The following is a 27,866-nucleotide window of genomic DNA, read 5'->3' on the forward strand; positions in this document are numbered from 1 at the left end:
CTAGTCCCACATTTATGAATGGTGATAAAAATTTGGGAGGGATATCTCAGGAGCAAGGAGCTGCTCCTGAGCTACAATCCCACAACAAGCCCCCCAGCCCAGGGTTCCAGTGCCAGGAAAATAAGCCCTCATAAATTCTGGCTGCAAAAACCAGAGGGGATTGGGTTGGTGGAAGAAACTTCAGGAGTCCCAAGCAGTTCCACTTAAAGAATTCACACATGGACTTAATCCACTCACTCCCTCTGAAGTCTGACACCAGGAGAGCAGTTTGAAAGGCACCGGTGGCATATAGGGAGGAACTGAAGTGTCTGGCATCAAGGTGGGTCCTGGGGGACAACTTTCTCTCAGACAGAAAAGTGGGCAGAGGCCATTGTCCCTTTTCTGAACCTGCTCAAGGTTGAACCAGCCAACCTTGGGTTGGCCCCATCCTGGAGATTCCCTGTAACTCCATCCCACCCAACTTATGGGCCCACCCAAGCTGTTAACTCTGACTTTTCCATATGAATTGCTGGTCTTGGCTCATGCTTCACAACTTCCTAAAGCCTATCAAACAAGCGCTGGCCAGCCTCAGTGGTCCCCCAGCCTTGCAACCTCTTGCTAAGTGGCCCCAGGCCTGGCACTAGCAGCAGCTAGCCTAGATTCAAAGCCTGGGAAACTCCAAGCTCAGCACAAATAGCAGCCACCCCAGATTGCTTTAAAGCTCAGGCAGGATGTCCCTGGGTAGAACACAGGTGGCAACTGACCTTGGCCTGCATCACCTGGGAAGCCCTAGGGCCTGTGCAAGCAGTGGACAACTACAAACCATGTCAGAGCACTACCACCCTGCCCCTGCACAGCTGATTCTGCACGGAAGTCAGAGTTTGGTGGTCAGTGGTCACAGCCAGTCCTTGCAGCTTACTGACCTGGGTAAATCCCTCCTATTGGCCTGCCAACAGCAATAAGGCTTGATTACAAGCGGAGGGTGTGTGTATTCAGCCCACACAAAGGGTGCACCTCGAGTACACAAGTAGGGTGATAGGGGAAGCTGTGCCACTGGACCCTAAAGGACACCTCTACGTTAGGCCACACTACCAAGACAAGGAGTCATAGCAGCTCTATGTAACACATAAAAACAAACAGGCTGCTAAAATGAGGAGACAAAGAAATATGGCCCATTTGAAAAGATAGATCAAAACTCCAGAAAAGGAACTAGACAACATGGAGATAAGCAATCTATCAAGCACAGAATTCAAAGCACTGGTCATTAGGATATTCAGGGAACTTAGTGAAGATCTGAATGATATCAAAAAGATCCAGTCAAAAACAGGATACAGTAATCGAAATGAAGAATTTACTTAAGGTTGATTTTGAGATGAGATTATCCTGGGTTATCCAGTGAACCCAATCTAATCATGAATCCTTAAAAGTGGAGAAGCTTCAATCAGAGAGAGATGTGGTGAATGAATAAAGGTCAGAGAGCTGTGATGTTTCTGGCTTTGATGATGGAGAAAGGGGCTACCACTAAGGCGTGTTAGCAATCCCAAGAAGCTGGAGGAGGCAAGGAAACAAATTCTATTCTAGAGCCTTCATAGTGGAATGCAGCTCTGTCAACATTTTATTTCAGGGAGGCCTATGTCAGGCTTCAAAACCATAGAACTGTGTGGGAATCACTTTGTGTTTAAAAAACAAAAACAAAAAACAGTAGAGGATGAAGCCAAGAATCAAATCAATGATTTGGAACACAAGGAAGCAAAAAATTTAAAAAAAATCACAACAAGAAGAAAAAAGAATCCAAAAAATGAGGATTATGTCAGCACCCTTGGGACAACTTCAGGCATTCTAATATTTACATCATAGGGGTGCCAGAAGGAAAAGAGAAAGAGCAAGAAATTGGAAATCTATTTGAAAAAAATAATGAAAGAAAACGTCCCTAATTTGGTGAAGGAAATACACATGCAAGTCCAAGAAGCACAGGGAGTCCCAAACAAGATGCCTGCAAAGATGCCGTCCAAGACACATCATAATTAAAATGCCAAAGGTTAAAGGTAATGACATACTCTTAAAAGAAGCAAGAGAAAGGCAGTTAGTTGATGCCGACTGTGACCAGCAGTGTCCATAGTGTTGTGGATGCAACAAACAAATTCACACAAACTGCAGAAGTCCTGTGGCGAGAAGGGACAGCATGGCTGCTCTGAGTGAGAGAGGGCCCCGACCTTTGCCTGGACAGGCTTTTATTGCTTTTCTGGGAGCATTACCTCAAAAAAGGTCCTCATTCATTAGGCACAGATTTGCTTCAGGTGATTACTTTTTACAGCTAACAAAGAAAAGGATGTTGCAAATACAGGGGAAAAGGTGATTGAACTGGTTACACTCCATCCTTGGGAGGTTTAGCACAGACTTTAGGACGTTATTTCAGAGATATGCATTAAACATTCTGCCTTAATTCAGGATGAGGAAGTTTTAGCAAAAGCAAGCCTCAAAGCATAGATATGATGCAGGCCTGCTTTTCCCATGGGAAAGCTGATCTGTGGGCTTGGTTCCTGTGTGCTGTCTCTCACCTGTTGGTGTTCCAAACCAGGGCTGAGCTACATTCGCCATTACCATGCAGACCAGTTCCCTATAGGTAGTTAGCTATAGAGGAGTTCTCATAAGACTATCAGTTGATTTCTCAAAAGAAACTTCACAGGCTAGAAGGATTGGCAAGAAATATTCAGTCATGAAAAGCAAGGACCTATAGCCAAGATTGCTCTACCCAGCTAAGCTATCAGTTAGAATGGAAGGGCATATAAGTGCTTCCCAGACAAGAAATTAAAGGAGTTTATCATCCCCAAACCATTATTATATGAAGTGTTAAAGGGACTTATTCAAGAAAGAAAAGAGATCAAAATTATGAACAATAAACTGGCAATAAATACATATCTATCAGCAATTGAATCTAAAAAACAAAGTAAGCAAACACAAAGAACAGAGTCAGATTCATGGATATGGAGGGTGCTTTAATGGTTGCCAGGTGGGAGGGGAGTGTGAGGGAATGGGTGAAGAGGTGAGGGGATTAAAAAGTACAAATAGGTAGTTATGGAGTAGCCATGGGGATATAAAGTAAAGTATAGGAAATGCAGTAGCGGAAGAACTTACACATATGACCCATGGACATGAACAATGGTGTGGGAATTGCCTGAGGGGTACTGTGTGTTAAGGGGGCAAAGAGGGAAAAAATTGGCACAACTGTAATAGCATAATCAATAAAATATAATTAAAAAAATAAAATCTCCCTCCCCCCATAAAAAAGAAAAGAAATACCTAGAATCAGTAATGTAAGTTTTCACCTTAGGAAACTAGAGAAAGGAGCAATTTAAGCCCAATTCAAATGAAAGAAAAAAAACTGCAAATTGCAGACAAAAATCAACAAAGCTGAAAATGAATAACAAAGTCTAATACAATATTTTATTCTATAATAAGATAAATAAAATTGCTAACTATTTAGCTAGTCTAATCAAGGGGGAAAAAGAGAGGATGTGTATTACCACTATCAGAAGTGAAAGCTGTATTACCACTATGGCCCTTACGGGTTAAAAAGTAAGTAATAGAGGAATAGTATGAAACACTGCCCACATGTTTGATAAGTTACATGAAATGTGCCAATTTCTTGAAAGGCATAAATTATCAAAACTCACACAAATAGAAGCAAATAATATGAATAAGTCTGTATCTATTAATGAATAAATTTTAAAATTATAATTAACCAATTTTCAAAAAAACCCCACAGCATCAGGAGCATGTGGGTTCACTGATGAATTTTACCAAACAAAAAATTGTAAGATAACAAACAATCCCATTAAAAAGTGGGCAAAAGATCTGAACAGACTTCTCACCAGAGAGAGATACTGTTGACAAGCATATGAAAATATGCTCAATATTTGTTAGTAAGCAATTGTAAATTAAGCAACAGTGGAAAAACAATGTATCCTTTAGAATGGTTAAGTTTAAGACTCACAACTGACTGCCCATTGATGACAAGGATGCAGAGCAACAGGAACTCGTCACTGCCTGGGGGGAGGAAAACAGCCACTTTGAAAGACACTTCAGCAATTTCTTGGAAAGCTAAACACAGTCTCAGCATGAAGTCCAGCAGCCACACTCCTAGGAATTTACTCCACTGATTTAAAAGCTGTGCCCACAAACACTTGCATGTGACATTTACAGCAGCTTTGTTCATAATTGCCCCAAACTGGAAGCACTCAAGACGTTCTTCAGTAAATGAAGGACAGACTGTTGTATCCCATGCAATGCAATATTATTCAGTGGTAAAAATAAATGAGCAATAAAGCCACAAAAAGGCATGCAACAATTTGAAATGCATGTTGCTAAGTGAGGGAAGAGCCTGAAAAGTCTGCATAATGTATTTCAGTTATTGGAAAGGGCAGGACTCTAGCAATGGTAAAAATGTTGGAAAATATTGGGAGGTGCCAAAGATCAGGGAAGCACAGATTGCTAAGGTGGTAAACTATTTTGTATGATATGTACTTGTGGACACACGACATCAAGCATTTCCCAAACACTCAACATTTGCGTTATACAGAGTAAATCTTAATGTATCAAAACTTCAAAAAATTATTTAGAATGTTGAGGACCCCAGAATGAAATGCAGAATGTGACAGAACAATCTAACTGTATTACAAATATATGAAACTGACACAGGAAATGAGGCAAAAAGTGTTGACCTAAGTAAATTTGGAAATGAGTGGAAGTTTGTAAGACTAGAGGCCAAAGAAACTGTTCATAGTAGTGTTTTCTGGTTGACAAAGGTGTTCCCCAAGGCGATAAACATGTTAAACTGGACCAGGTTAACAGTTCTGCTATTGCCACATGTATTCACTGAAGTTGAACAAGTAAGTAAATATATGGTGGAAGCCAGATCACTCACTGTCTGGAATGGGAGTTTTCAGATAAACAGGAGGACAAAACTAAGGTGAATCACGCAGTAATGAATGAAGTTGGAGACACCAGGAAGAACTGAATATTAACCTTATTATAGACAAAGATGGTTACATACAGAAATACTTATAAATATGGGTATATACAGATACGTGAGGCCTGTTCAGAAAGTATCCAACCATGTAATATGAAAGATAGACACGTTTATTGAAGGAGATACAAGAAACAATGTACATAGGACAGTGATGCCTCAGTCCCCTTCAGAGTAGGCATCTTGGGACCTAACACAGTTCTTCCCATCACCATCAGCTGCCCTGTTGTCTTTTCCTGTATCTCATTGACAGTCTGAAGTCTCTTCCTTTTCAAAGGTGATTTTAGTTTTTGGAAAAGTCAGAGGTCACAGGACACCAAATCTGGGCTGAAGGGGGACTGAGTCACCTGGGTGATTAGATGTTTCCCAAAAAACTCTGAACAAGACATGATGCATGAGTAGGCACATTGTCGTGATGAAGCTGCCAATCACCAGTTGCCCATAGCTGTGACCTTCTGCATCATCCTAATAGTTTTTGTGGAGGAATATTCGAAATGTTCAAGCGTAAAGCAAAATTTGATGCAGATTCATTGCTCTTCTTGCTCAGTCATTTTGAATGTGATGGCCACACAGTACACATGCTCATTCAATGGTGTCTTCTGCCCCCACTGACTAGTACTGTGAAGTCATCATTGTTTATATGTGCATTCCTGTCCACTCTCTTTGGCCACCAGGTTACACTGATGTCACTCAAACCGTTCTCATTATATTAACAATGGCTAGACTTTTTCCAGACGGACTTCATGTTTCTTTGTCAGCTGAAAGTGCCTAGATGCAACAACATCCCACTAAGCACATGTACTTCCCAGGTCCTGGTTTCTAATACTCTTCTCCAATAAACAGAATGAGGGTTCTTTGACTGACTCTAGGACTGAAGCAGGAAGGACAGAGAATGAGCGCAGGGGATTTTACTGTGCTGGAAAGTTAGGTGCTCAAACACACATTCCCACACACAAACAATTCTAGATACCAAAGGGATGTGAAGGCAGTCTGAAGAGTTATTTTACTGAGTATAAGAAACCAGTATTTTTTGGTATCTTATGGCAAGCATAAGAGGTTCACTCTGAATATTCTTATAATTTCCGAAATTAATGCAGAATGAATAATAAGGATATTATAGCCTAAAGTTGAATACTCTCTAGTTTATCATACATGTTTAATGAAACTATTAATAAAGTATAAGATCAATTACAGCAGATTTGGGGTACATGATTATACATCTTAGTACAAATTAAAGTTATGAAAAAACCATCAGGAAGAATAACAAGTAAAATACTTTTTAAGATTAATTTGAATTATGAAGGAACTGTTTTAGTGAAAGCTGTAGTTGTTTCTTTCTAGCAGCAGATGCCAGTAGAGTTCTTTTTTAATAAAAATCAAATGCCCAAGTACTTCCATAGCAGCAGCTTCCTGGTCACATAACCATATATAGAGACATTGCTCTGAGAACCGAAGATTCTTTCTGTAAGCACTTTATAACAAATGGAAACTTTTTTTTAAGTACAGACTTCAAATGTAGTGTTTGCTAGATACCCATCCAGTGAGGCTTACTTCCTTTTTTGTTTCCATAGTAATTTTGTCGTATGGTTTATGTGTTTAAAAATTCATTAATCTTAGTGTTCTAATTAGGAATCTGAGATATCTGTACTAAACTCAAGCAACATTGAATATAAGTCTGGCTAGACATGTTGTGTTAAAAACGAATATGGTGAGGCTGAAATGTTAGGATTAGTTTTTGCATTTGTCAAGAGAATATGGTGAGTATAATATTTTGGGGAAGTTAATATATCAGAGATGCGTGATTGAAAGGAATGACAAGAAGCAGAGAAGACAAGTTGTTTTAGAAATTCACATTTGTACTAATAAAAGTGAAACTCAAGGAATGAATACAATTTAGTAACAATATAGGGAAAAAGGAGTTAAATGACAGTACTTTTTTTTACTGTTGTTTATATACATGAACAACTTGGTGCTTATTGGATAATTTACAATTATGATCCTGTCAAATAAAATTAAAATATTTTCAAATGTTTTATGGTTTAACTTAGACCTTTAATTAAAAATGAATGGATACTTCAACATATTTATTGCGTATGTAATACATGTAATTGCACTTATGAATTCAAGTAATTCACTATTTGAGATACACACTTAAAACAGCAAATTTTAACATGAAATTACAAGATCAGTGGAAACCAGAGAGAGCAGTTTATTTTTCTAGTAAGTATGTGGGAAACTTCCGTGAGGAGGTGACATTTGTGGTGAGCCTTGAGGGTGAATAGAATTTCTCTCAAGAGAGGGCAGGTCAGATAACTCAGGAATTTTATCTGTTTCTGCCCATACAGAGTCAGTGCATGCTCTGTAGCTGTTTAAAGACTGTAGGCACTTGTTGGGTGTCTGTTTCATGTTAAAGCACTGTCAGATGTTAAAACAAATGATCTGTTGTAATATACATGTTTATAAAGAAAGCTACAAATTTAAGTTTAGTCTTTGAGAGATACTGTTATTTGTTTAGATTGATACTAGTTTTATTACATAAAACAAAGTATACATAAATGAGCTGTTAATTGGCAAAATTCATTTCACAATGTTTCATGTGTTGTGTGCTGCATTGTTTGGTTACATTCTTGTCTTGACGTATTCTATTTGTCATTATTCCAATTTATTCTATTTGTCAAGTAGCTGGCAGGAAGCTTGGACTAAGGTATTTTTTAGATACATTTTTTAAAGGTTCTTTAATCCTCCCTTCCTCCATCTCTTCCTTCCTTCTTTCTCCCCCATTCTTTCTCTCCCCTGCCTTTCTCCTTCATTCCTTCCTCTTTCCTACCTTCCGTCCTTCTCTTATTTAGAGCTTCTAAAGAGAAAACCATGCAGACTTCTCATTTTTTAAAAAAAGATTTTATATATTTATTTTTAGAGAAAGGGGAAGGGAGGAAGAGAGGGAAAGAAACATCAATGTGTGGTTGCCTCTTGTGCATCCCCTACAGGGGACCTGGCCTGCAACCCAGGCATGTGCTCTGGCTAGGAATTGAACTGGCAACCCTTCAGTTCACAAGCCGGAGTCAGTCCACTGAGCCACACCAGCCAGGGCCAAACTTCTCATTTTTTAATTAGTGTAAAAAGGCAAGTACTCCACATCATTGCCATATGTCACAGGTTACTTTTTTCCCCTACAAATGGACAGTACTGAATTTTATTTACTTTTAATGGAAGGAGATATTTCTAAGTGAGACTCTTAAATCAGGGACAAGATAAGCTATAGTTTATTCATGTTAAGTTTAAAGTTAACATGTTTCTGTCAACTAGAAGGATTTTTTTCCTCTCAATTAAAATTCCTTGCTATGGCTGATTTAATATAATTTTAAATCTTATTATTCTTAAAAAATTTTTAAACATTTAAAAATATACTACTTATAGGATTTATAAGCAGATTATAAGTTTGATAAGCAATAATGATATACTTAGTATTTGACATTCCTGTATGTATTGGACTTAAATAAATGAGTTAGCAACATTCAATTCTTTTTAAGTGATAGTTCAGATTTTTTCTTAGTTACCATATATGTATGTGTATTTTAAGTTTGTTTGACAAGTTTTGTAATATTTATTCCATACCAGTTTTTGATGAAAATTAACTGCTTATAGGGAGTCATAGAATCTGTACATTGGCTGCTTTTGTAGAAAAAAACAATTTTAACATATTTTATTTGGAGGGTGGTTTGACCTTTAGTTTTTTGCATAAGGTTGTAATACATATTTGGCTAGTTTTGCTTTAAAAAATAGCCATATAAATATATATGTGTAAATGTATATATATTTATACTTACATACTTATACTTAAATATATATAAGTATATATATTAACATACATATGGAGTTTTATATTTAATGCTCTGATTAACTTGAATATTAATAGTAGAACACTCTTGAACACAGAGCATTTAGGTCAGTATTTCAAGTCTTTCAAATCCTCATCTCTAGTTGAGATGAAGAGTTTTGCTAAGAAAGGCTCGGTAATGTGCTGTTTTATATTAACAGGAAACAGAACAGCAGTAGTGGTTTGAATACCCTGCAAACAGGAAGTTTGACACATGCATAGCTCTTAGCTTCTGTGTAAGAAGTTGTTGAGCTCCTTCTGGAAAGAATTTTAGTTACTTTAAGTAAAGCGTAAATACACATGAATGGCAGCTTACAGAGAACTCTCTGGTAACCAGTGCACAGGTACAACAGCTCTTCAGAAATTGGAAGGCTTTGCTAGCCGATTCTTTCATAGACACAGTAAAGGCACTGCACATGATCAGAAAGCAGCTCTGGACAATGACAGCCTTCATTTCTCTGAATATACTGCCTTATGGGACAGATCAAGTAAGTTTTTTTTTAATAATGCATTATAACTAGAAGCTAAAATGCTAATCGAAGTTTTAGGATTGAGTAGAAAGAAATATGTTTTGTTTGTCTGTATGATTTGCACAAGGACATTTTGCGAGATGAAGTTGAAAAAGTTCCACAGAAACTTGATTATAAGTTGAGCCGAACCATGCAGTTCATTGTTTTGTTTTATCTACAGCTAGTTATGTTGAATATCAGTGGGAAACGTCTGCCGAGTATTTACATCATTCCTGTTGTATGTTTCTGGGGTTTTGTTCTTATTTTTTTGTTCATATATAAAAGTGAAATGGCTACATTTTAGAAACAATGATCAGTTTATTTTTTTTTAATTGGGATGTAAATAAGTCTTAAAGTTTGAAAGAATAGAAGATTCTTAAATGTTTAATTAGATTAGTTGGCCAACTTTTGTTTTTAAATATATGTGTGAAAGTTACTTCAGTTTTACAAGCAGAATTTCTAATAGCAAAGCATAGTATGATTAGTCTATGTGAAATTTTATAACATTTTAAAAATAAAAAAACATTCATAATTATATTTAATGTTACTTATAATTATGGTTAAATGGGGAGAAAGTTGTTTATGCATGTATCACATTCTTTCCAGTCATGGTTAAATGTTTGGACTTATGATTGCTTTGCTAAAATGGTGATATGTAATTTTTTTGGTGACATGTACTTTAAAAGATATATTTCACATATAAACAATACCAGTGCTTCCATTCCACATAACACTTTGGGTCCTCCCTAAGGTAGTTTGTCACTGATTAAAGGAACAGTAGAATTGCCCTTAGCACTCTATTACTCTTTTTGTTTGTTTGATCATCAAACAGCCATAGGTTTTGCCTCTTTTTAAAAATGTATTCCATAGCAGTTGAGAAAGGAAGCTCAGTTTTAACAAAAAACAAGACTGGTTTACAAAATGTACTTCTCGGTTTATATAGTACCTTCACAGTTCTATAGAAGTTTATTGAATCATTTTGTTTTACTCCATCAGAATTTTGTTTTCTCTTCAAGCTGTTTTAGGGAAAAAGTAAAGAATTTGTATCATATTTTTTTACTCTAGAGGTTTTTATTATTTGTAATTAATTCTTACTATATAGTAAGTTAATAGGTGAGGAATCTCAGATATCTTCAAGTTAATGAACTAATGAATACTGAAATAATAGTTCATTATTAAAATTTTCCTTGCAACAAAAGTTTTTATTCAATGTTTGCTCTATTTTGTTAAATTGCCATCTCTTAAGGTCTTTTGGAAATCTTTTTTTATACCTTTCAAAAACTTTAAATTAAAAGTTCAATGAGGAATGAAGACAATGCTGAACTAATTTCTGTTCACTAATACCTGCTCCTCCAAATAGTGGGTATTTAATAAATGTATCTTGAATGATATCATTGGCTTTTAATAATTAAAGGTAATGTTTGAACAGTACTTTTACCATTTTTAAAATGCATGGGACCTCTGATGTTTTCTGAAACACATCTTAAAATCTAACAGTGGAATATAACATTTTGAGCCATGATATCTTTTGGAAAAAACAAACTGATAATATGCTGTTAACATTTTTAATTGTGATGTCACCAAATATAATCATTTGGATCATCTACACAAGTAAAATTAGAGGAACCCTGTAATTTGCTATTAATAGCATGATATAAGAAATAAATAGCAGCTGAGTATTCATTAACCAGTATTGTTTAGCTCTCTTCTCTCTTTCATATCCCCCAAATATTGAATACGTACAGTAACTTTATATGTGTAATGAGTACAGTGAGCTTGGAGCTCTTGTTTCCGATTGTGGAATCTGTTGATGTAGAGGGGAAAACACTGCTACAACAGAAACAGAGGAATTCTGTCATTGCAAAATTCCCAGGTTTATTTTTGTGGCAAAAGCACACATTTTTATTCATTTATAGAAGGAGTTATGGAAGGAGTTTTGACTATATGATGATTTTACACAAACTACATTCTCCAAGGCTACTCAAAGCAGCTTACTTGCATGACTTGTTTGACAAGAAAAAGTAATGTAATATCTTCTGATAAATAGCTTGCATATGATTGTTTCAAAAGTGCTATTCTAAGAAATAAACTAATCATAGAAACTAAAAAATTAAGTTCATAAACTATGGAGTAAAGATTAATTACCAATTTAGGCATGTTTGGAATGTAACAAGTTTTAATCCAAGTTTCTTTCTTCTGCAGTGACCTTAAACATAGAAAGAATGCACAATGAAGGCCACAGTGGTTTCCAGGTGCCTTAGCTGTGTTTCATCTTTTACTAAATTAAGTAACAGGAATTCCTATTTGATAACATAAATATGCAACAGCTGATTCCATGCACATATAAGTACATAAAGTTCAAAAGAAAAATATGGAGGAATTCTGCATTTTGTTCTGATTCAAAATGCATGGGAGTAGTCATTGAGTTCTCTTTCCAGCAGACTTACTGCAGTGAACTTTTAATAATTCCTTTGATTGTAAATGGTGTGTTTAAGTTATACAATAATGGATTTGATGGAGTTTTGCACATTTTAAATTTTGGACTTTATACCCTTAATGTCTAATTACAAGATTTTTAGGAACTGACTAGGTGAATAGCATCAAAACCTTTTTCTTCATTTTCCATGAATTGGCAGACTATTTTTTTGGCAGATACCAATCCATACTAGTGAATGTCGTATTTAAATACTATATTGAAAAATGAGCAATTTTGTGTGTGGATTACCTCAGGTAGAATCACATAGCTAAAATGGTTATAACAGACTACTTTATTTAGTCAGTTTTTCCTCTTCAAAGCTCATATAGTCTTTAAGACAGTTCGCTTCTATGCTTATCCTTTGGTCCACTGAATTTGTAGCATTGTAACTTCTAAGCTAGAAGACCTGTCACAGTTCCTTTTTATCTACCTTTTTCACCTGCAGCTGTTCCGTTAAACTTCAGAATAATAATAAATTTTTATTCATTCAGTGAATTTTTTGAGTATTCATTGTATCATCCTGTAAACAAGTCTCTGGGAAAAAATAAAACGTCGCTCTTTTCCTCAAAAACGAGAGTAGGGAGAGCAAACACACAAACAGCAATTCCAGGCACAGTGAAATGGTTGCTTAAAAATGTGTAAATAGTTTGCTATGGGAGTTTAATGTAGGGAGAAATTAACACTGAAAAGATGGGGCCTTCAAGAACTTAAAGAATGAATTGCATTTTCAGACTCAGGAGCAAAAGGTTATTTTATTATAAGAATACATAAACTTGTGAAAATATGAAAATTTAGGATTCTTATAAGATATTGTCCAAAAAAGTAGTCTGAGTATCTGATGTCAATACTATGGGGTACTGGGAGGGAACAGCCTTGACCCATCTTCAAAAGACCGATTTTGTCGGAGCATCCCCCAAGGAGACGGGTGCCCGCCAGCCTGACATCTACGAAATCAGCTTATCCACGGCAGTGATTCTTCCCACAGGAAGGGTCTGCGTCAAGCCCACTGTGTCTAACTAGGTAGAGAAGCACTTGACAACTTTTTTAAATTGAAATATAATTTACATATCATAAAACTTATTATAAGTGTGTAATTACTAATAAGTTTAATGGTAAATGCATAGAATTGTGCACTTGTCACTGCAATTTAGTTTTGGAATATTGCCACTGCCTCAAAATTTCTTTTGTACCCTTTTGCAATCAATTCCCACTTTTACCTCAACCCCAGACAAACTCTGAGCTGTTTTCTCTCCCTACAGACTTTTTTTTCTGGACATTTTGGGTACATGGAATTATGTAGTATGCAGTCTGTTGTTTCTGGCTCCTTGCGCTTAGAACTGTCTTTCAATGTTCACCCGTGTTATACAATGTTTCCATAGTTGGTTCCTTGTTATTGCTGAATTACACCATGTTGTTCGGATATAATACTTTCTGTTTATCAACTCAGCAATCGATAAACTTGAAGGGTTGTTTCTAGTTTGAGCTTATCTGCAAAACATTGCTATAAACATTTATATACAAGACCAAATGGACTTACGTTTTCATTTCTCTTGAGTACGTATCTAGGAGTAGAATTGCTGGGTCATGTGGTAAGTTTATGTTTATCTTTTTAACTTCCAGTTTTGTTTTCTTTTTTTTTCCTAAGTGTATTTACCATTTTACGTTTCTGCTATCAGGGTTACAGTTTCTTCACTTCCTTGTTAATACTTGGTACCAGGAGTCTTTTTGACTATAGCTATTCCGGTGTGCGTGAATTGGTATTTCATTGTGGTTTTCAGTTTGTATTTCCTTAATGAACAAGTTTTGTTAAATTGATTCCTAAGAAATTTATTTTTGTTAATACTGTTGTGAATGAAGTTGTTTCTTAGTTTCATTTTTGGGTTGTTTGTTCCTAGTGTGTTAAAATGTTATTGATTTTTGTATATTAGATCTTATATCCTGTGATGTTGATACACTTACTTTTTAGTTCTAGTAGATTCTTTGTAGATGCCATAACATTTTCTACATATATACTCATGTTGTCCACAAATACAGTTTTATTTCTTTCTTATCAATCTTTATGCCTTTACTATGGTTTTTTTCTGAGTCACTGCACTGGTTAGAAGCTCCAGTACAAAGTGGCTTTGAAGTGGTAAATGCAGACATCCTGCCTCGCTCTCGGTCTTTGGGGAAAGCATCCCTGTCTCACCATTAGACGGGGTAGGCCAAAGGAGGTTGACAGCTGTGAGTACACAAAACACGGTTTACTCTGGTGTTAATATCTATTAATTACTGTATTATTCACTTGTGTGGCAACTGTAAACCTGCTTTTGCCCACACGTATTTATGATGTAAGCTGTACCCATTCCCCCCCCCACACACACACACACAAACACATATGGCCTTTATCTGCTGGAGGAAGTTCTGTTCTCCTCCTAATTTGTTAAGAGGTGTTATCACAGGTATTGGGTTTTCTGGATACTGCTTCTGCATATATTGAGGTGATCATGTAGCTTTGTTTTTTATTCCATAATACGGTACATTCTATTAATTAATTTTCGGGGTTGAACCAACTTTTCCTTCCTGGGATAAATCCTACATGATCATGTTGTGTAATCCTTTTTATATACTGGTGTATTAAGTTTGCTAATAGTTTGATAAATATTTTTGCATTGTGATGTATTGGTCTGTAATTTTCTTATTTACTTATTGTTAAGTTAAATTCATTGGGGTGACATTGGCTAATAAAATTACATAGGTTTCAAGTATACACTTCTATAATACATCATCTGTATATTGCATTGAGTGTTTACCACCCAAAGTGCAATCCCTGTCTGTCACCATATTTTGACCCCCTTTACCCTTTGCTGTCTTCCCCTCAGCTCCTTTCCCTCTGGTAACCACGTACTCTTGTCTGTGTCTGTTAGAGTTTGGTTTGTCTGCTTGTCTTTTTTGTTCGTTTGTTGCTTTCAGATTTATATCCCACATATGAGTGAAGCCTTACGGCTCTTGACTTTGTCCATCTGACTTATTTCACTTAGCATGATATTTTCAAGATTCATCTGTGTTGTTACAAAAGGCAATGTCTTTTCTTATTGCCGAGTAATATTCCATTACATATATATGTGCAATACCATGTCTTTATTCCATCATTTATCAAAGGATGCTTCAGCGGTTTCCATTTCTTGGCCACTGTGAGTGATGCTGCAGTGAACATAGGGGTACATACATCTTCACAAGTAAATGTTTTCAGATTTTGGGGGTAGATACCCAGAAGAGAAGTTACTGGGTCATATAGTAACTCTATTAATTTTTTGAGGAACCTCTATATTATTTTCCATAGTGGCTGCACAAGTTTATGTAATTTTCTTTTGATCTTTGTCCAAGTTTGGTATCAGTCTTCATAGAATAAGCTGGGAAGTATTCCATCCTCCCCTAGATCCTGGAAGTTTTTGTAGGACTGACGGTATATCTCTGACTATTTATAGAGTTGCCCATGGAAGCTGTACGGACCTAAGCTTTGTGGGACAAAATTTCATTACTAATTCAGTGTTTTCATTTTTTATAGGCCTTTTCAGACTTTCTGTTTCTTCTTGGGTTCTTTTGGTAATTTGTGTCCTTCTATGAATATCTCCATTTTATCTAAGTTATCTAATTGGCATAAAGTTGTTGTATTGGTATAAAGTTCTCCCTTTATAATCCTTTTAATTCTTTAAAAAATGTATTGTTGTTCAAGTACAGTTGTCTCCATTTCCCCCCAGACATCCCACTTCCCAACCCTGACACCCCCTTTGGTTTTGTGCGTGTGTCCTTCGTACGTGTTCCTGAAAACCCCTCCCCCTTCTCCCTCTATTATTTTAATTCTTTAGTGTCGGTGGTGGTGTTGTCTTTTCATTTCTAACTTGGTAATTAGTTATTTCTCTGTTCCATCGTATTTTGTCATGTTTTGTTTTAGTTTTTGGTCTGTCTAGCTAAATGTTTATCAGTAAGACTTTTGAACTCATTTTTTTCCTGTTGTTTTTCTGTTTTATTGAATTCTGCTCTGATCTTCTTGGCGTTGGTTTTATTTGCTTCTCTTTCTTGAGTTTCTTATGGTGGGAGTTTAAATGATTGATTTGAGACCTGTTCTAATATAGGTATTTAAAGCTACGAATTTTCCTCTAAGCTCTGCTTTATCTATATCTCATAAATGATGATTCCTTGTAGGTTTTTTCCCATTTAGTTCAAAATATTTTCTCATTCCCTTTGAGATTTCTTTGTGTTTTAAATCCAAATATTTGGGGATTTTCAAAACTTCTCTCTGTTGTTGATTCCTATTTTATGTCTGCTATGATCAGAGAACATATTTTGAGTGATTTTTAAAATCATTTCAAATTAATTGAGATTTCTTATATTGCTTAGCATATGGCTGATATGGAGAATTTCCATGTGTGCTTGAAAAGAATGTCTATTCTGTTGATAAGGTGCTATGTATTATAAATGTCCAGTTCTGATGGTATTATCCTTGCTTATTTTTCTGTCTAGTTTTTTCATGAATTATTGAGAAAGGAATATTGAAATCTTCAACTACAGTTTTTGAATTATCTGGTTCTTTAATTGTCATTTTTGTTTCAGTATTTTGGGGGCTCTTGTATTCAGTCTCTCTTTAATTGTTGATGCTCCCATATGTATTGGCCATTTTGTCATTATGAAATGTCCTTTTTCTAGTAATATTTCTTGTATTTAAAGTCTGTTTTATACTCATATAAGTGCTCCAGCTGTCTTATGGTTACTGTTTGCATGATATATCTTTTTATCTCGTTTTACTTCCAACTTACTTGTATTTTTAAATCTTAAGTGTGAGTCTTGTAGACAGCATATACTTGAACCTTAGATTTTTAATCCAGTCTGATCATTTCTGCCTCTTAATGTGTATTTATTCCACTCACGTGTAATGCAGTTATCTTCCATTGTGCTGCTTGTTTTCTCTGTATCATATGGGTTTTGTTATTGTTATTCCATTTGTTTGTTTAACAAATATTTATAGGGTTTCATTTTAATACTTCTTTGAATTTTTAACTAAATAGCTAAAAGATATTTTTAATAGTTCATTTAGTTGTTATAATATGTATTTTATCTTGTCACAATCTACTTTAGAATAGTACTACACTTAATTCTAATAAAATATACTTTGATTCAATATAGTTCAGTTTCTTCTGCAGTTTTGTCTTATTATTTTATGTATTACATATATTTTGTAAATCTAGCAATGCTGTTTTATAATTACTTTATCTTAAAATGTTAAGTCATTTAAGAAATTAAGATAAGAAAACATAAAAATATGTATTTATATAATCTTTAAAAAATTTTTTTACCCGAGGATGTATTTATTGATTTTAGAAAGAGGAGAAAGGGAAGAGAGAGAGAGAAACATCAGTGTGCGAGAGAAACATGGATCTGTTGCTTCCTGTACAGGCTCTGACTGGGGATCAAGCTTGCAACCTCTTAGTGTACATGGTGCCGCTCCAACAAACTGAGCCACCTAAACCAGGGCTTTACATAATCTTTTACTCCCCTATATACCACCATTCCAGTCCTCTTCATTTATTCCTGTCAACTGGAATATTGTCTGGTATCCTGTCATTTTCTTTTAGCCTGAAGGACTTTCTTAAGTATTTCTGCTTGCAACAAATATCCGCAGCTGCTATTTATCTGGGAATTCTGTATTTCACCGTAGTTTTTGAAGGATAGTATTTCCAGATGGAGATTTGTTGTAAACTAGTTTGTCTCTATTTTCTTTAAGCACTTTGAATATATCATTCTACTACCTCTGGTCAATCTTATTTATGTCAAATTCATGATTAATTGCACTTTTTATATGATTAGTCGTTTTTTTTTTCTTGCATCTTTCAAGATTGTCTTTTTCTCACATCTATAATTTTTGTTTTAAATAGTTTTTCTATATTAAATCTTCGTTATATCATTGCTATATTTTTCTTTAATTCCTTAAACACAATTTCCTTTTATTTTTTGATATATTTATAATAATTGTTTTGTAATCTTTTGATTGCTAAATTCTATATATGAGCCCATTCCAAGACATTTTCTATTGACTGCCTTTTTCCAACTTATCGGTTATATAATATTTGTGTAAATAAATGATATTTTAAAATAATATTTTTAGCAGCTCTGGTTTCTGATTTTTTTCTTCCCAGAAGGGTGTTTTGTTTTATTTTGTTTTCATTTATGGACTGCATTTCCCATGGTGTCTGGCTGCTGAATTCTCTGCTAGGGACTACCCTGCATCTGCATAGTTTTGTTGTTAGTCAGTGATTGGCCAAGGGTTGTACTCATATACTTTGAGCCAGTCTGTGCTGATGGAACAGTGTGCGTGGGGAAACACATTCAGGTTACAGGCAGTTTTAAAGTTTGTACCAGCTTTAACTTTCTGCTGGGCCCTCCTGGATCTCCCCTATGGGATAGCTTCCTTGTCATTCAGGGATCTGAGGATATGCGGAGAGTTTATCTGGGCCCTCTCTGCCTCTCTGATTTCCATTTTCTGTTAATTTCTTGCTAGACCACCAGTTTGCTGCTCACCCCTACCAAGACCATACTTCAGACTGCCAAAGCTGGACAGATCCCTGTTCTTATCCTACAATTTGCTTTTTAAAAATTGACAATATCACTTATTGCGGGGGGCGGGATTTGGCCTCCTCTCCAAATCAAGTCAGCCCTCTATGGCAGCAAGACAGCTCGTGGTGGTCATGGCCTCCCCCACCCTGATAGGAAGGAGCAGCGTACTGAGGGAGCTATGGGGGAAGAGGGGCTGCACCAGGCAAGACCACCACCACAGGGCCCCACCGTTCTTATGCAGGCTCTAGCAGTTTTTCATAATAAATGCCTCTCAATATGTTGTTTGTGATTGCTGAATTTCCGGAGCTATGAAGTTGTTTTTGAAAATTTTGTCCAATGTTGTAGTTGCCTCTTGGGGAGAAGATTTGCTGACGTACTTACTCTCCCATCAGTGAAAGTCCTGTCTCACCTGGCAACTTTTACAATGGTGAGCTCACTTGCTGAAGTTCCGCTCACGGCACCATTCTGTGGATCATTTGTACCATTTTGGTACAAATTTTAGGACTCTGGGAGTCAGAGAAGTCTGCTCACCATTTTATCTAGTCTGCCCACCTTGCCATACCATCTGCCTTGCTACACAGTTTTAATCCTGTTTGATGTAAGGAAATTTACACTTCCACAATGATTGCCAGTAACTTTTTTGTGTATCCCCCTCTTTTGAAAACTACCTCTGTGGCATTTGACACTATTTATAAAGCCGGATTTTATGGAAGTTTATAAATAAGTTATTTTAAGATCCCCTCTACAAATAAAAATATAAAGAATTATATTTTGTCTCATCCATAATACAGAATGTTGAAATGGTTAACATTTGTGCTGCAGTATAGCTTTCTGGCTCATGAAAAATGAAAGCGATCAGCGATCTGGGCAATAAGATTCATCGCCAATAGTCACTAGCAACAGCACACAGCATTTTAATATCAGCGAGGTCCACGGCTAGCAGTAAGAGCTGGTGTAATTGAAAGACGTTTAGGTGCAATCATTCGGCTGTTTGTTCCTTGCCAGGTTCGACATGGGATTGTGTGAGTATTGGAAGAAAATGGCCTTTTTTTTTATATCTTTGAAACATGTAAGGGGGGTAGACAAGTGCTTAAATGTAAGAAAAGTGGTCATTTTAAAATCATGTGGCTCTAAAATAAAAAGGCATTTTATTTGTCTTGTTTGATTAAAGCTTCAGGAAAGCTACTCCATGGTTACAAGTGAACCGATAATTCTGGTCTAATGTTGCCGTGGTAACAACTCATGCTGATATAATTGAGAACATCTTATACATCCTGGTTCGAATATTTTCTCTCTGCCATTTTGAGTTGTTCTAGTGGTATATGAAGGAGGCTAGGGTAACTAGCTTGAAGGAAATTAAATCTAGCTGTATATATACATATCATTGGCATTAATTGGATGTTTACTAGTGCTATCTCATGCTGGGCAGTTATGCTTTGCTTCTAGGGGCTTTGCTTTCTAAAACAAAAGAAAGCTCTTTTCATTTGCTGTGTGCTGCATGTTCCAGTGTGTGTGTTTACACCACAGGCTTCTACCTCTAGAGATTAGCATAACTCCCTTTGCTGCTGGATTGTTGTTTTGAGCAATATGTTTTGGAAAGGTTGGTTTTCATCATGAGTGGTAAGTATGCTCTCTGAGACTGGGCGGCTGTGTATTTTTAAGAAATATTTAACCATAGGAGGAAAAATATATTTCAGAGGAGCAGTTGTAAAGCCAGAGCTACAGTGAATTACATTTTCTGTTGATGCTTTTGCATTTAGGCATTATACTAATTTGCTTTTAAAATCCGTTAAGTACTGGTGAACAATTAACACTATTAATAGTCAATGCTAATAATCAGCTCCTAATTTCTCTAGTTTTGATTTGTTATACTTATTAGGTGCTGTTGTTATTGTATTATAGATTAGTGAATGAAAGACCCACCAGGATAAGGGGAATTTTTTTGTATCTGATCCTGAAGATAAACTTTCTTTTTATTAGCTATGTCATTCTAATAGTAGTTTCTGTGGCTTCTTTTTGATTATATAAAATACCAAAATATCTTGAATAAGATGTTGCCAAAATTTTATTGACTTATTCATTGCTTTTATATACAGTTCATTAAGAAACAGAGATTTAATGATGAAATGTGTATATTTTGGTTTGGGGGGCTTTGTTAAATTGTTTAGAAATAATAGTTTGGGGAAAATAATTTATTAGAATAAGTACTCTTGTGATAATTGGTTTCATTTTTGCTTTTATAACATGACTTACATTTTTAAAATATTCCAAAAATGGTTTTTGAGAATATGTACTATCATATATGCTTCAGTTTATCATAGGGTGGAAGCTATTCACTTTAAGCCAAACCTGCAGCTAAAAATAGATATCCTGTTGTTAGTGTGAGAAATATTTGCTTAAAGCATAACTCATTAGTATCTTTGTGCTTAACTAGAAAAGAGAATATTGATAAGTTAACCTTTCAATCAGATTTTTAAAGGAAGTGTTATATGGTTTTTCTTATGACAGTCTATAATTTACACTTAAAAGATTTGGAATTGGAATTCAGAACCTGACAGAGTTGAATTTTTGCTGTATAAAGATAGAATTCAAAATAAAGGAACCTTTCTTTCCTAACTGAAGATCATCTCATTATTGCCAATAAACACTTTTTATTTGGCTACAGTATAAACATAAGCCTCATCCACACTGTTAAATGTTTGTTCAGAGAATGATATTAAATGAACATTTTTACATGCAAGATATTAAGAATTGTTATTGCCATTATCCTGTTAGTAGATTGATATTTCTGATCCAGTGCTTTAAATTGGGGGTAATGTTACAAAGTCAATATGTTAACATTTCTTAAGATTTCTATGAATATCAAAACTGCATATACCCAGTAAAAATAGTAGATTTCTCTGAATCTAGCCAATATGTATTTTCTCTTCCTAAAGTTCAGTATATAACACAGTCTTTAAGTAACCCCAGAGGTGTTGTAGAGGTTTGAGAATTGGAAGTGTTGGTTTTTGCTGAAGAAAATTTTTGCTGCTTCTTTATTGCTGTATTTTCTTTCAAGAAAGTGTAGATTAGTCAAATAGAACTTGATATACTTGATCATATTGGCATATCTTTATAGCCTTTTCCACTACAGGAAGAGTAATCACAAGTAGACATTCTGACTTTTTCAGGATCGTTCAATTTTTACTCATGTTATAATTGGTTAAATATTTAGCCATTTCAAAATGTGGAATATTACAAATGAAGTTTGCTTCTATTTATAAACATAAGTAGATGCTAAGTCTATAGCTATACATGTAGTATTTATGTGCATGTGATACTCTTTTATTTAAAGAGCTATTCCTTTTCTCCTTCCTGACTAGTAAGTATTAGTTTTCTTAGGAATCTATCTTTGCCCCTCTTTTAATGCTATATTCCTTCTGAATGATTCCACCCATGCTCACATCTTCATTCGTTTCCTGAACATTTGGTTCAAAAGTGAATACTCTCTTTTCATCCCAGGTCTGCTCCTTTTTCATTGATTCTGATTTTTGTTAATGATCCCACTGACTGCCCCTGCAGGAACTGAAAACATAAGCCTCCTGGTCATTCTTAACTTGTATCTTACCTCCAAACACTCTAGCTCATTAGTTTCTGTTGAGCTTCATGGACGTCAGGAACGTCTCAGAATTTCTCCAGTCTCACTGGCACTGGGAATGCTTTTAGGTCAGCATTGCATATCTTCTCAATCCTGTTGCAGTAACTGCTTCACTGACTCTAGGCTTGTAGCTTTATATCCTTTAGACCATTTCCCATGCTACCATCTTTAAAATGTAGATATACCCATTTCTTAACCCAGCATGAAACTTTAGTTACTCCTGTTGTCTCTCAGATAAAGGTTCAACCCCTTAGTAGGGCATATAAGATCAGCAACCAACCTTTCTGGCTTTATTTGCGTCTCTCATAAAATTCTGATGTAGCTATAGTATCCTATATATTATTCCTTGCTACCTTTCTATATTTATATCACATCATAAAAGTTCTGAAAATCACCTATGCCTAGTGTCTCTCTCATTGACTTTATGGAGTTGGGGCGGTCACTCTGGAAACCCAGAGCGATCTTGTAAACTATAACAGTCGTTTGTATTATACCGAAATTATATATCATCATGTCAGTTTCCAATCTCCAGCCTTGAACTTCTTAAGTCAAGGAGTGCCATGCTCATCTGTGGGTTTACAATAGTCACCCTAGTCCCCCCAAAATAGCAGTAAACTCACAAATTCTTGTAGTATAAATGAATAACTAAATATTATTCATTTTTACATATTTTAACACTTGTTAATATTATCAATGAAAAATATTGGCTATCTTTAATTTTTTATTTCCTTTTGGTTTATGATGCTTACTGAGATGTAACAAGTGTCATATAACAACATTCCGGATGAGAACTCGGACTGGTCTGCCTGTAGTTGAGGGCAAATCTCAAAAAAAGGCATTAAACTTTGCAAATTACAGATCGGTTACAGACTTAACCACAAGCACTTAATTAATTCCTCTTTCGAGGTCTTGACTGAATATGAGCAAACACAAAAATGGGAAAACAGTGTATTAGTTCTGAAATTAAAGAAGGATACTTGCCCAGAAATGTACAATGTCAGACTGATAATTAGACACCGAAGTTTAACTCACAGTTTTACTTTGAGAAGCTTGCTTCATGGAAAAGAAATAAACAGTAGTTTCACCCTCACTAACTTAGAGGGATGAGGCTTCTAAGAAAGACTGTTAGGAAGAGAAGTGGCAGGTCCAGTGTGCTGATGACTTTCATTTAAAATAGTTAGGATGGGACAACCAAACATTTGCTAGGCTGTTCCAAGTGGAAGAAGTGGCTTTTCTTCTTCTAATGTGAGAGGGCCCTTCGTTGAAGTGGGTGGGTATCACCACTAGTCAGGGACGGTATGGCTTCCTTCCCATTTCAGAAAGTCACTGTATTATTTTACTGATAATGTAAATATGTATCAACTAAAAGATCTGAGAAGTTGATTCTGACACACCCTAATAGGAGATGAGAGGATCCACTTTATTGGGAGAGGACACAATGTGATGTAAAGTTTTGAAAGGCTTCTCATTGTTTATGAATGAATAAACAAGAAAAGCAACAACATGGAGCCCATGAAAGAGATAGTGTGTCATTGAAGGATAAAATCACAGCCTTCATTGCAGGGAAATGGAAGTTATGTTTAGAAAATATTTGTGCGGGAGTGTTTAAAAAATAAGAAATTATAGATAGCATCTCTGTTGAATTCTTAAAAATTTCAAGTGAACATGGCATTTATGAAATAAGACATGAAAGATAAGATAACACAAGTGCCTAGAATGAAGAGAGAGCAGCTGGTTAAAAGGCAGAAATAGAAAAGAAGCAGTAATGATATAAGGTAAGATTATAAGAAAATGAACCTGGCATCTGGAGAATATAAAGCACTATTAGAGGCAGTAAACATTGAAGTAATCACTGCAGGAAAGGAAATTAATGATGTGAAGAACTAGCTTAACAAAAACAAAAATGGAGGGGAAATGGACAGGATAGAAATCATGAGTGAAAATCATGTTAGATAAAAGTAGGAGACTCTACAAATGGAGTGAGTAGCATTCCCAAAGGACAGAAAATGACTCATCGAACAGAAGCAACAACAAAATATATGTATGATTCAGGAAAACTTCTTAGTTGAAGAAAAACTTGAATCATTAGATTGAAAGAGCTCATTGTATTTGACAAAGATTAGCACAAAAACCCAGCAGCTAAATATGCTGATGGAAGTGTTGAACTTCAAGGATAAAGGAAATTTCACAAACATTCCGGTATCTTTGCATCTTACACTTAACGCAAACCTTGCCTTATAAAGAAAAAAGAAATCCAGCCCTAGCTGAGTGCCTCAGTTGGTTGGAGCATTGTCCTGTACATCAAGAAAAAAAAATTGCAGGTTCAGTCTCTAGTCAGGGCACATACCTGGGTTGTGGTTGTGAACCCTGGTGAGGGCATGTGTGAGAGGCAACTAACTGATCAGTGTTTCTCTTTCTCCCTTCCTCTCATTCTTAAAAAAAATCAATAAACATATCCTTGAGTGAGGGGAAATAAAGAAAAAGAAATAAAGAAATTGGAGACTAGATAATTTGAAAATTCTTTTGAGCAAAAATGAATGAAGATTCAATAGCACCTAGAAATGCAGAATAAAATATAGCAAGCATCCCTTTAAATGAAATTACGAGAATACAATATGAACCCCCGGTGTGCAAAAGGTGAAATGATAAGTGAAAACCAGAACCGCAAGAGAGACCATACTTTGACTACTCCAAGGAGATTTTCATACTTTGGTAACTAAATGACTTTGGTTTTTAAGTGGCACACAGAGACAGAATACAATTTCTTTGATCCATGCAACACGGGATTTCTTAGACCCCTATATGAGGCAGGATCCTCAAAGGATTACATCCTCAGTGAGAGAATAGATTAGAAATTAAAACCTCTCCACTGACACAGGGAGAAAATAAGGAAGCTTGTATTTCCTGGCTCGAACTGCTAGGGACAGGGGAGGGGTGTGCATTCATGGTGTGGGGTGCTCTCCTGAGAGTTTGTAATCAATTGCCTCTCCTCTCATACATTTCAGGTGTTAATTTATATTAATTGTGTGGTCTAGAATTGCCAATAAGATATAACAGAGATTTTCAACTTTTTTTATCTCATGGCACATGTAAACTAATTACTAAAATTCTGCAGCACACCAAAGAATATATTCTATTTTTTGATCTGACAGAAAAAATAGGTAAAATTTCGATTCATTCACACTGGACAGCTATTGTTGTGTTGGCTGTTGTCACTTTTTAAATTTGAAGATCTAAGGGAAAAGAGGTCAGTGCCCCTGACTAAACAGTCAGCTACTGCATGGTTTAAAGATTCTTGTGGCACACTGGTGTTCTGTGGCACACCGGTTGAAAACCGCTGAGATAAAATACACTGTTGTAACAGGGTGCCAGGCTGGAAAGTACAAAACATCTTCTGGTCAAGCCCTGCAGGTTTCTTAGATAAGGCCCCACTTTGGGGCCTATCTTTGTGAACTTTGAGTTCACAATCCAAAATCAAACACACATACACACGCACAAATCTGTAAATGATATTAGACAGATACGACAGGATTAGACCCTCCCAAGAATATCAGAGAGTAGGTTTGTCACACACGCTACACTTAAAAGTGACAGTCACATCAAAAAGAAATATAAATTATAAATTTATAATTTCCAGAGCCTCAAAATATATAACACAAAATTGACCCATTTGGAAGGAAAAATTATAAATATATAAGATTTATAGATATATATAAAGAAGTCCCACCCAGTAATTAGAGAATATACAGAAATACATAAAATACAGAATCAATAATACAATTTAAAAATTCAGAGTGAAATAGGCCAGGTGCTAAAAGACAAATACCATATGATCTCACCTTTTTTTTTTTTAATTTTTTTAATTTATTTATCTTTTAGAGGGAAAGGGAAGGAGAGAGGGAGAGAAACATCAATGTATGGTTGCTTTTCGGGCGTCCCCTGCTGGGAATTGGCCTGCAGGGAACTGGCCTGCAACCCAGGAATGTGCCCTGACTGGGAATCGAACCGCGATTGTCTGGTTCGCAGGCCCGTGCTCAATCCACTGAGCTACACCAGCCAGGGCATGATCTCACCTTTAACAGGAAGCTAAACAACAAAACAAACAAGCAAGCAGAAAAAGAAAAAAAAAAAAAACAAAGACACTGAAATAGAGAACAAGGGGACAGTGACCAGAGGGGAGAAGGAAGGGGAAGTTAAGGGGAAAAAGGGGGAGGGATTTGGAGGAACAAATAGGAAGGACACAGGGACGAGAACTAAGGGGGGTGGAAATGGGAGGGAGGTGGGGAGCAAGGGGGGGGGGAGGCTGGGATGGGAGAAATAGACAAAAAAACTGTACTTGAAAAATAACTAAATAAAATTAATTAAAATTAAAAAAATTCAAAATATTTTAAAGAATTGATATATGGGCTGTGGTGTCTGACCATAAAGCAGTTAAGTTTAATGAATAACAAAAGACTAATTAAACAGATAAACATACTAGGGAGGAACACTTAAACCTTCCATGAGCCCCAGTTTCTTCATCTATAACAAATGTTATATGTGAATAATTAAAAAGTTCAAATAACTCACAGGTCAAGAATTAATATAAATTTAAATTCAACTATGCATCAGAACTTTTGGGGTGCAGCTCAATTGGATTTAGAGATAAGATTTTTAATGCTTATGTTAAGAAAGGAGAAAGATACTCATAATGTAAGTATTCAAGTAAACAAATTATAGAAGCACAACATGGTTAGTCAAAAGAAAAAGAATACCTAATAAAGACATGAACAGAAATCAGTGGAATAAGAAATAAAGAAGATACATAATAGCCAAAGGTCAGTTCATGGAAAACACTCAAAATAACTGACTAGTACTCTCCCTATTTAAGATTTAATCAGTTCAAAGCCTTACTCAAAACTTACTAAAGTTAGGACAGGACTATTTTACAGTCAAGTTCTAGGAAATATTCAAATAACAAAAATTGCAGTATTATACAAAATCTTCCAAAGAATTGAAAAAAAAGACAATATTCTTAAATTTATTTGAGTCTAGTATAGTTTTACAAGACAAGTGTTGAAAAAAGAAAATTAGAAACATTTTCTCTCAAGTTAAAAATAGGAAAAGAATGCTCATTTTCTGTTCTGTAGTGATAGCCATACCCTGCACATTAAGACAAGAAAAAGATGGGAAGGAACAAAATTGTCATTATTTACAAGTGATATGTGATTTTCTATATAGAAAATTCAAGAGAATGTATGAATTCTGTTTTAGAACTAATAACAGAATCTGGTAAGGTTGCCAGATATGAGATCAACATATAAACATCAACAGTGTGCTGTGCATCAGCAACAAACGGAAACAGTAATTTTAGAAAATCCCCCTTTTGCAGAATCAACCAAGCTCTTAAGAACCTATGTGTAAACCTAATAAATGAGACCTGTAAGGGAAAGTAATAAAATTATAAAAGATATTTACCTAATCTTTAACAAGAAGATATGATTGAGTAGTCATCGGATTAGCAGAAACTAGAAAGTCTGACATTCTGTGAGGACACGGAGCATCAAGATGTGGAGGCAATACAAACTGGCGTGACCACATAGAGACCTCCTTAACTGCTGTCTGGTCACGTTGCAAACGTATAAACCCTGTCGTGTGGGATCCATTCCTGTTTCTGTCCTGTCAACAAGACGGAATATTTGAACTTAGAACCAAATGGAAAATCTTTAGCACACGATGTGGTAGATGTACTGTTCCTCTGAGAAAAAGCCTCAGTGAACAATTGAGGAAGT

At 35.6% G+C, this 27,866-nt stretch overlaps 1 protein-coding gene across 3 annotated transcripts in view; it reads left to right on the top strand.

Moving 5' to 3' along the window:
- Positions 1-27,866, top strand: part of PRKACB (protein kinase cAMP-activated catalytic subunit beta) — a 107,678-nt gene that overhangs the window by 34,768 nt on the left and 45,044 nt on the right. For 2 of the 3 annotated variants that reach the window (XM_037163950.2, XM_037163951.2), the window contains exon 1: positions 9,094-9,370. The exons of the other annotated variant lie outside the window; for it this stretch is intronic. In XM_037163950.2, the coding sequence (XP_037019845.1) occupies positions 9,187-9,370 (184 nt within the window). In that variant the 5' untranslated portion in view covers positions 9,094-9,186. Of the gene's footprint in view, positions 1-9,093; positions 9,371-27,866 lie in introns of those variants that run through there. 3 annotated transcript variants of the gene reach the window in all.

This window comes from Artibeus jamaicensis, unplaced genomic scaffold (assembly GCF_021234435.1).
Source record: "Artibeus jamaicensis isolate MK-2021 breed Jamaican fruit bat unplaced genomic scaffold, CSHL_Jam_final scaffold_1019, whole genome shotgun sequence".
Classification (NCBI taxonomy): domain Eukaryota; kingdom Metazoa; phylum Chordata; class Mammalia; order Chiroptera; family Phyllostomidae; genus Artibeus; species Artibeus jamaicensis.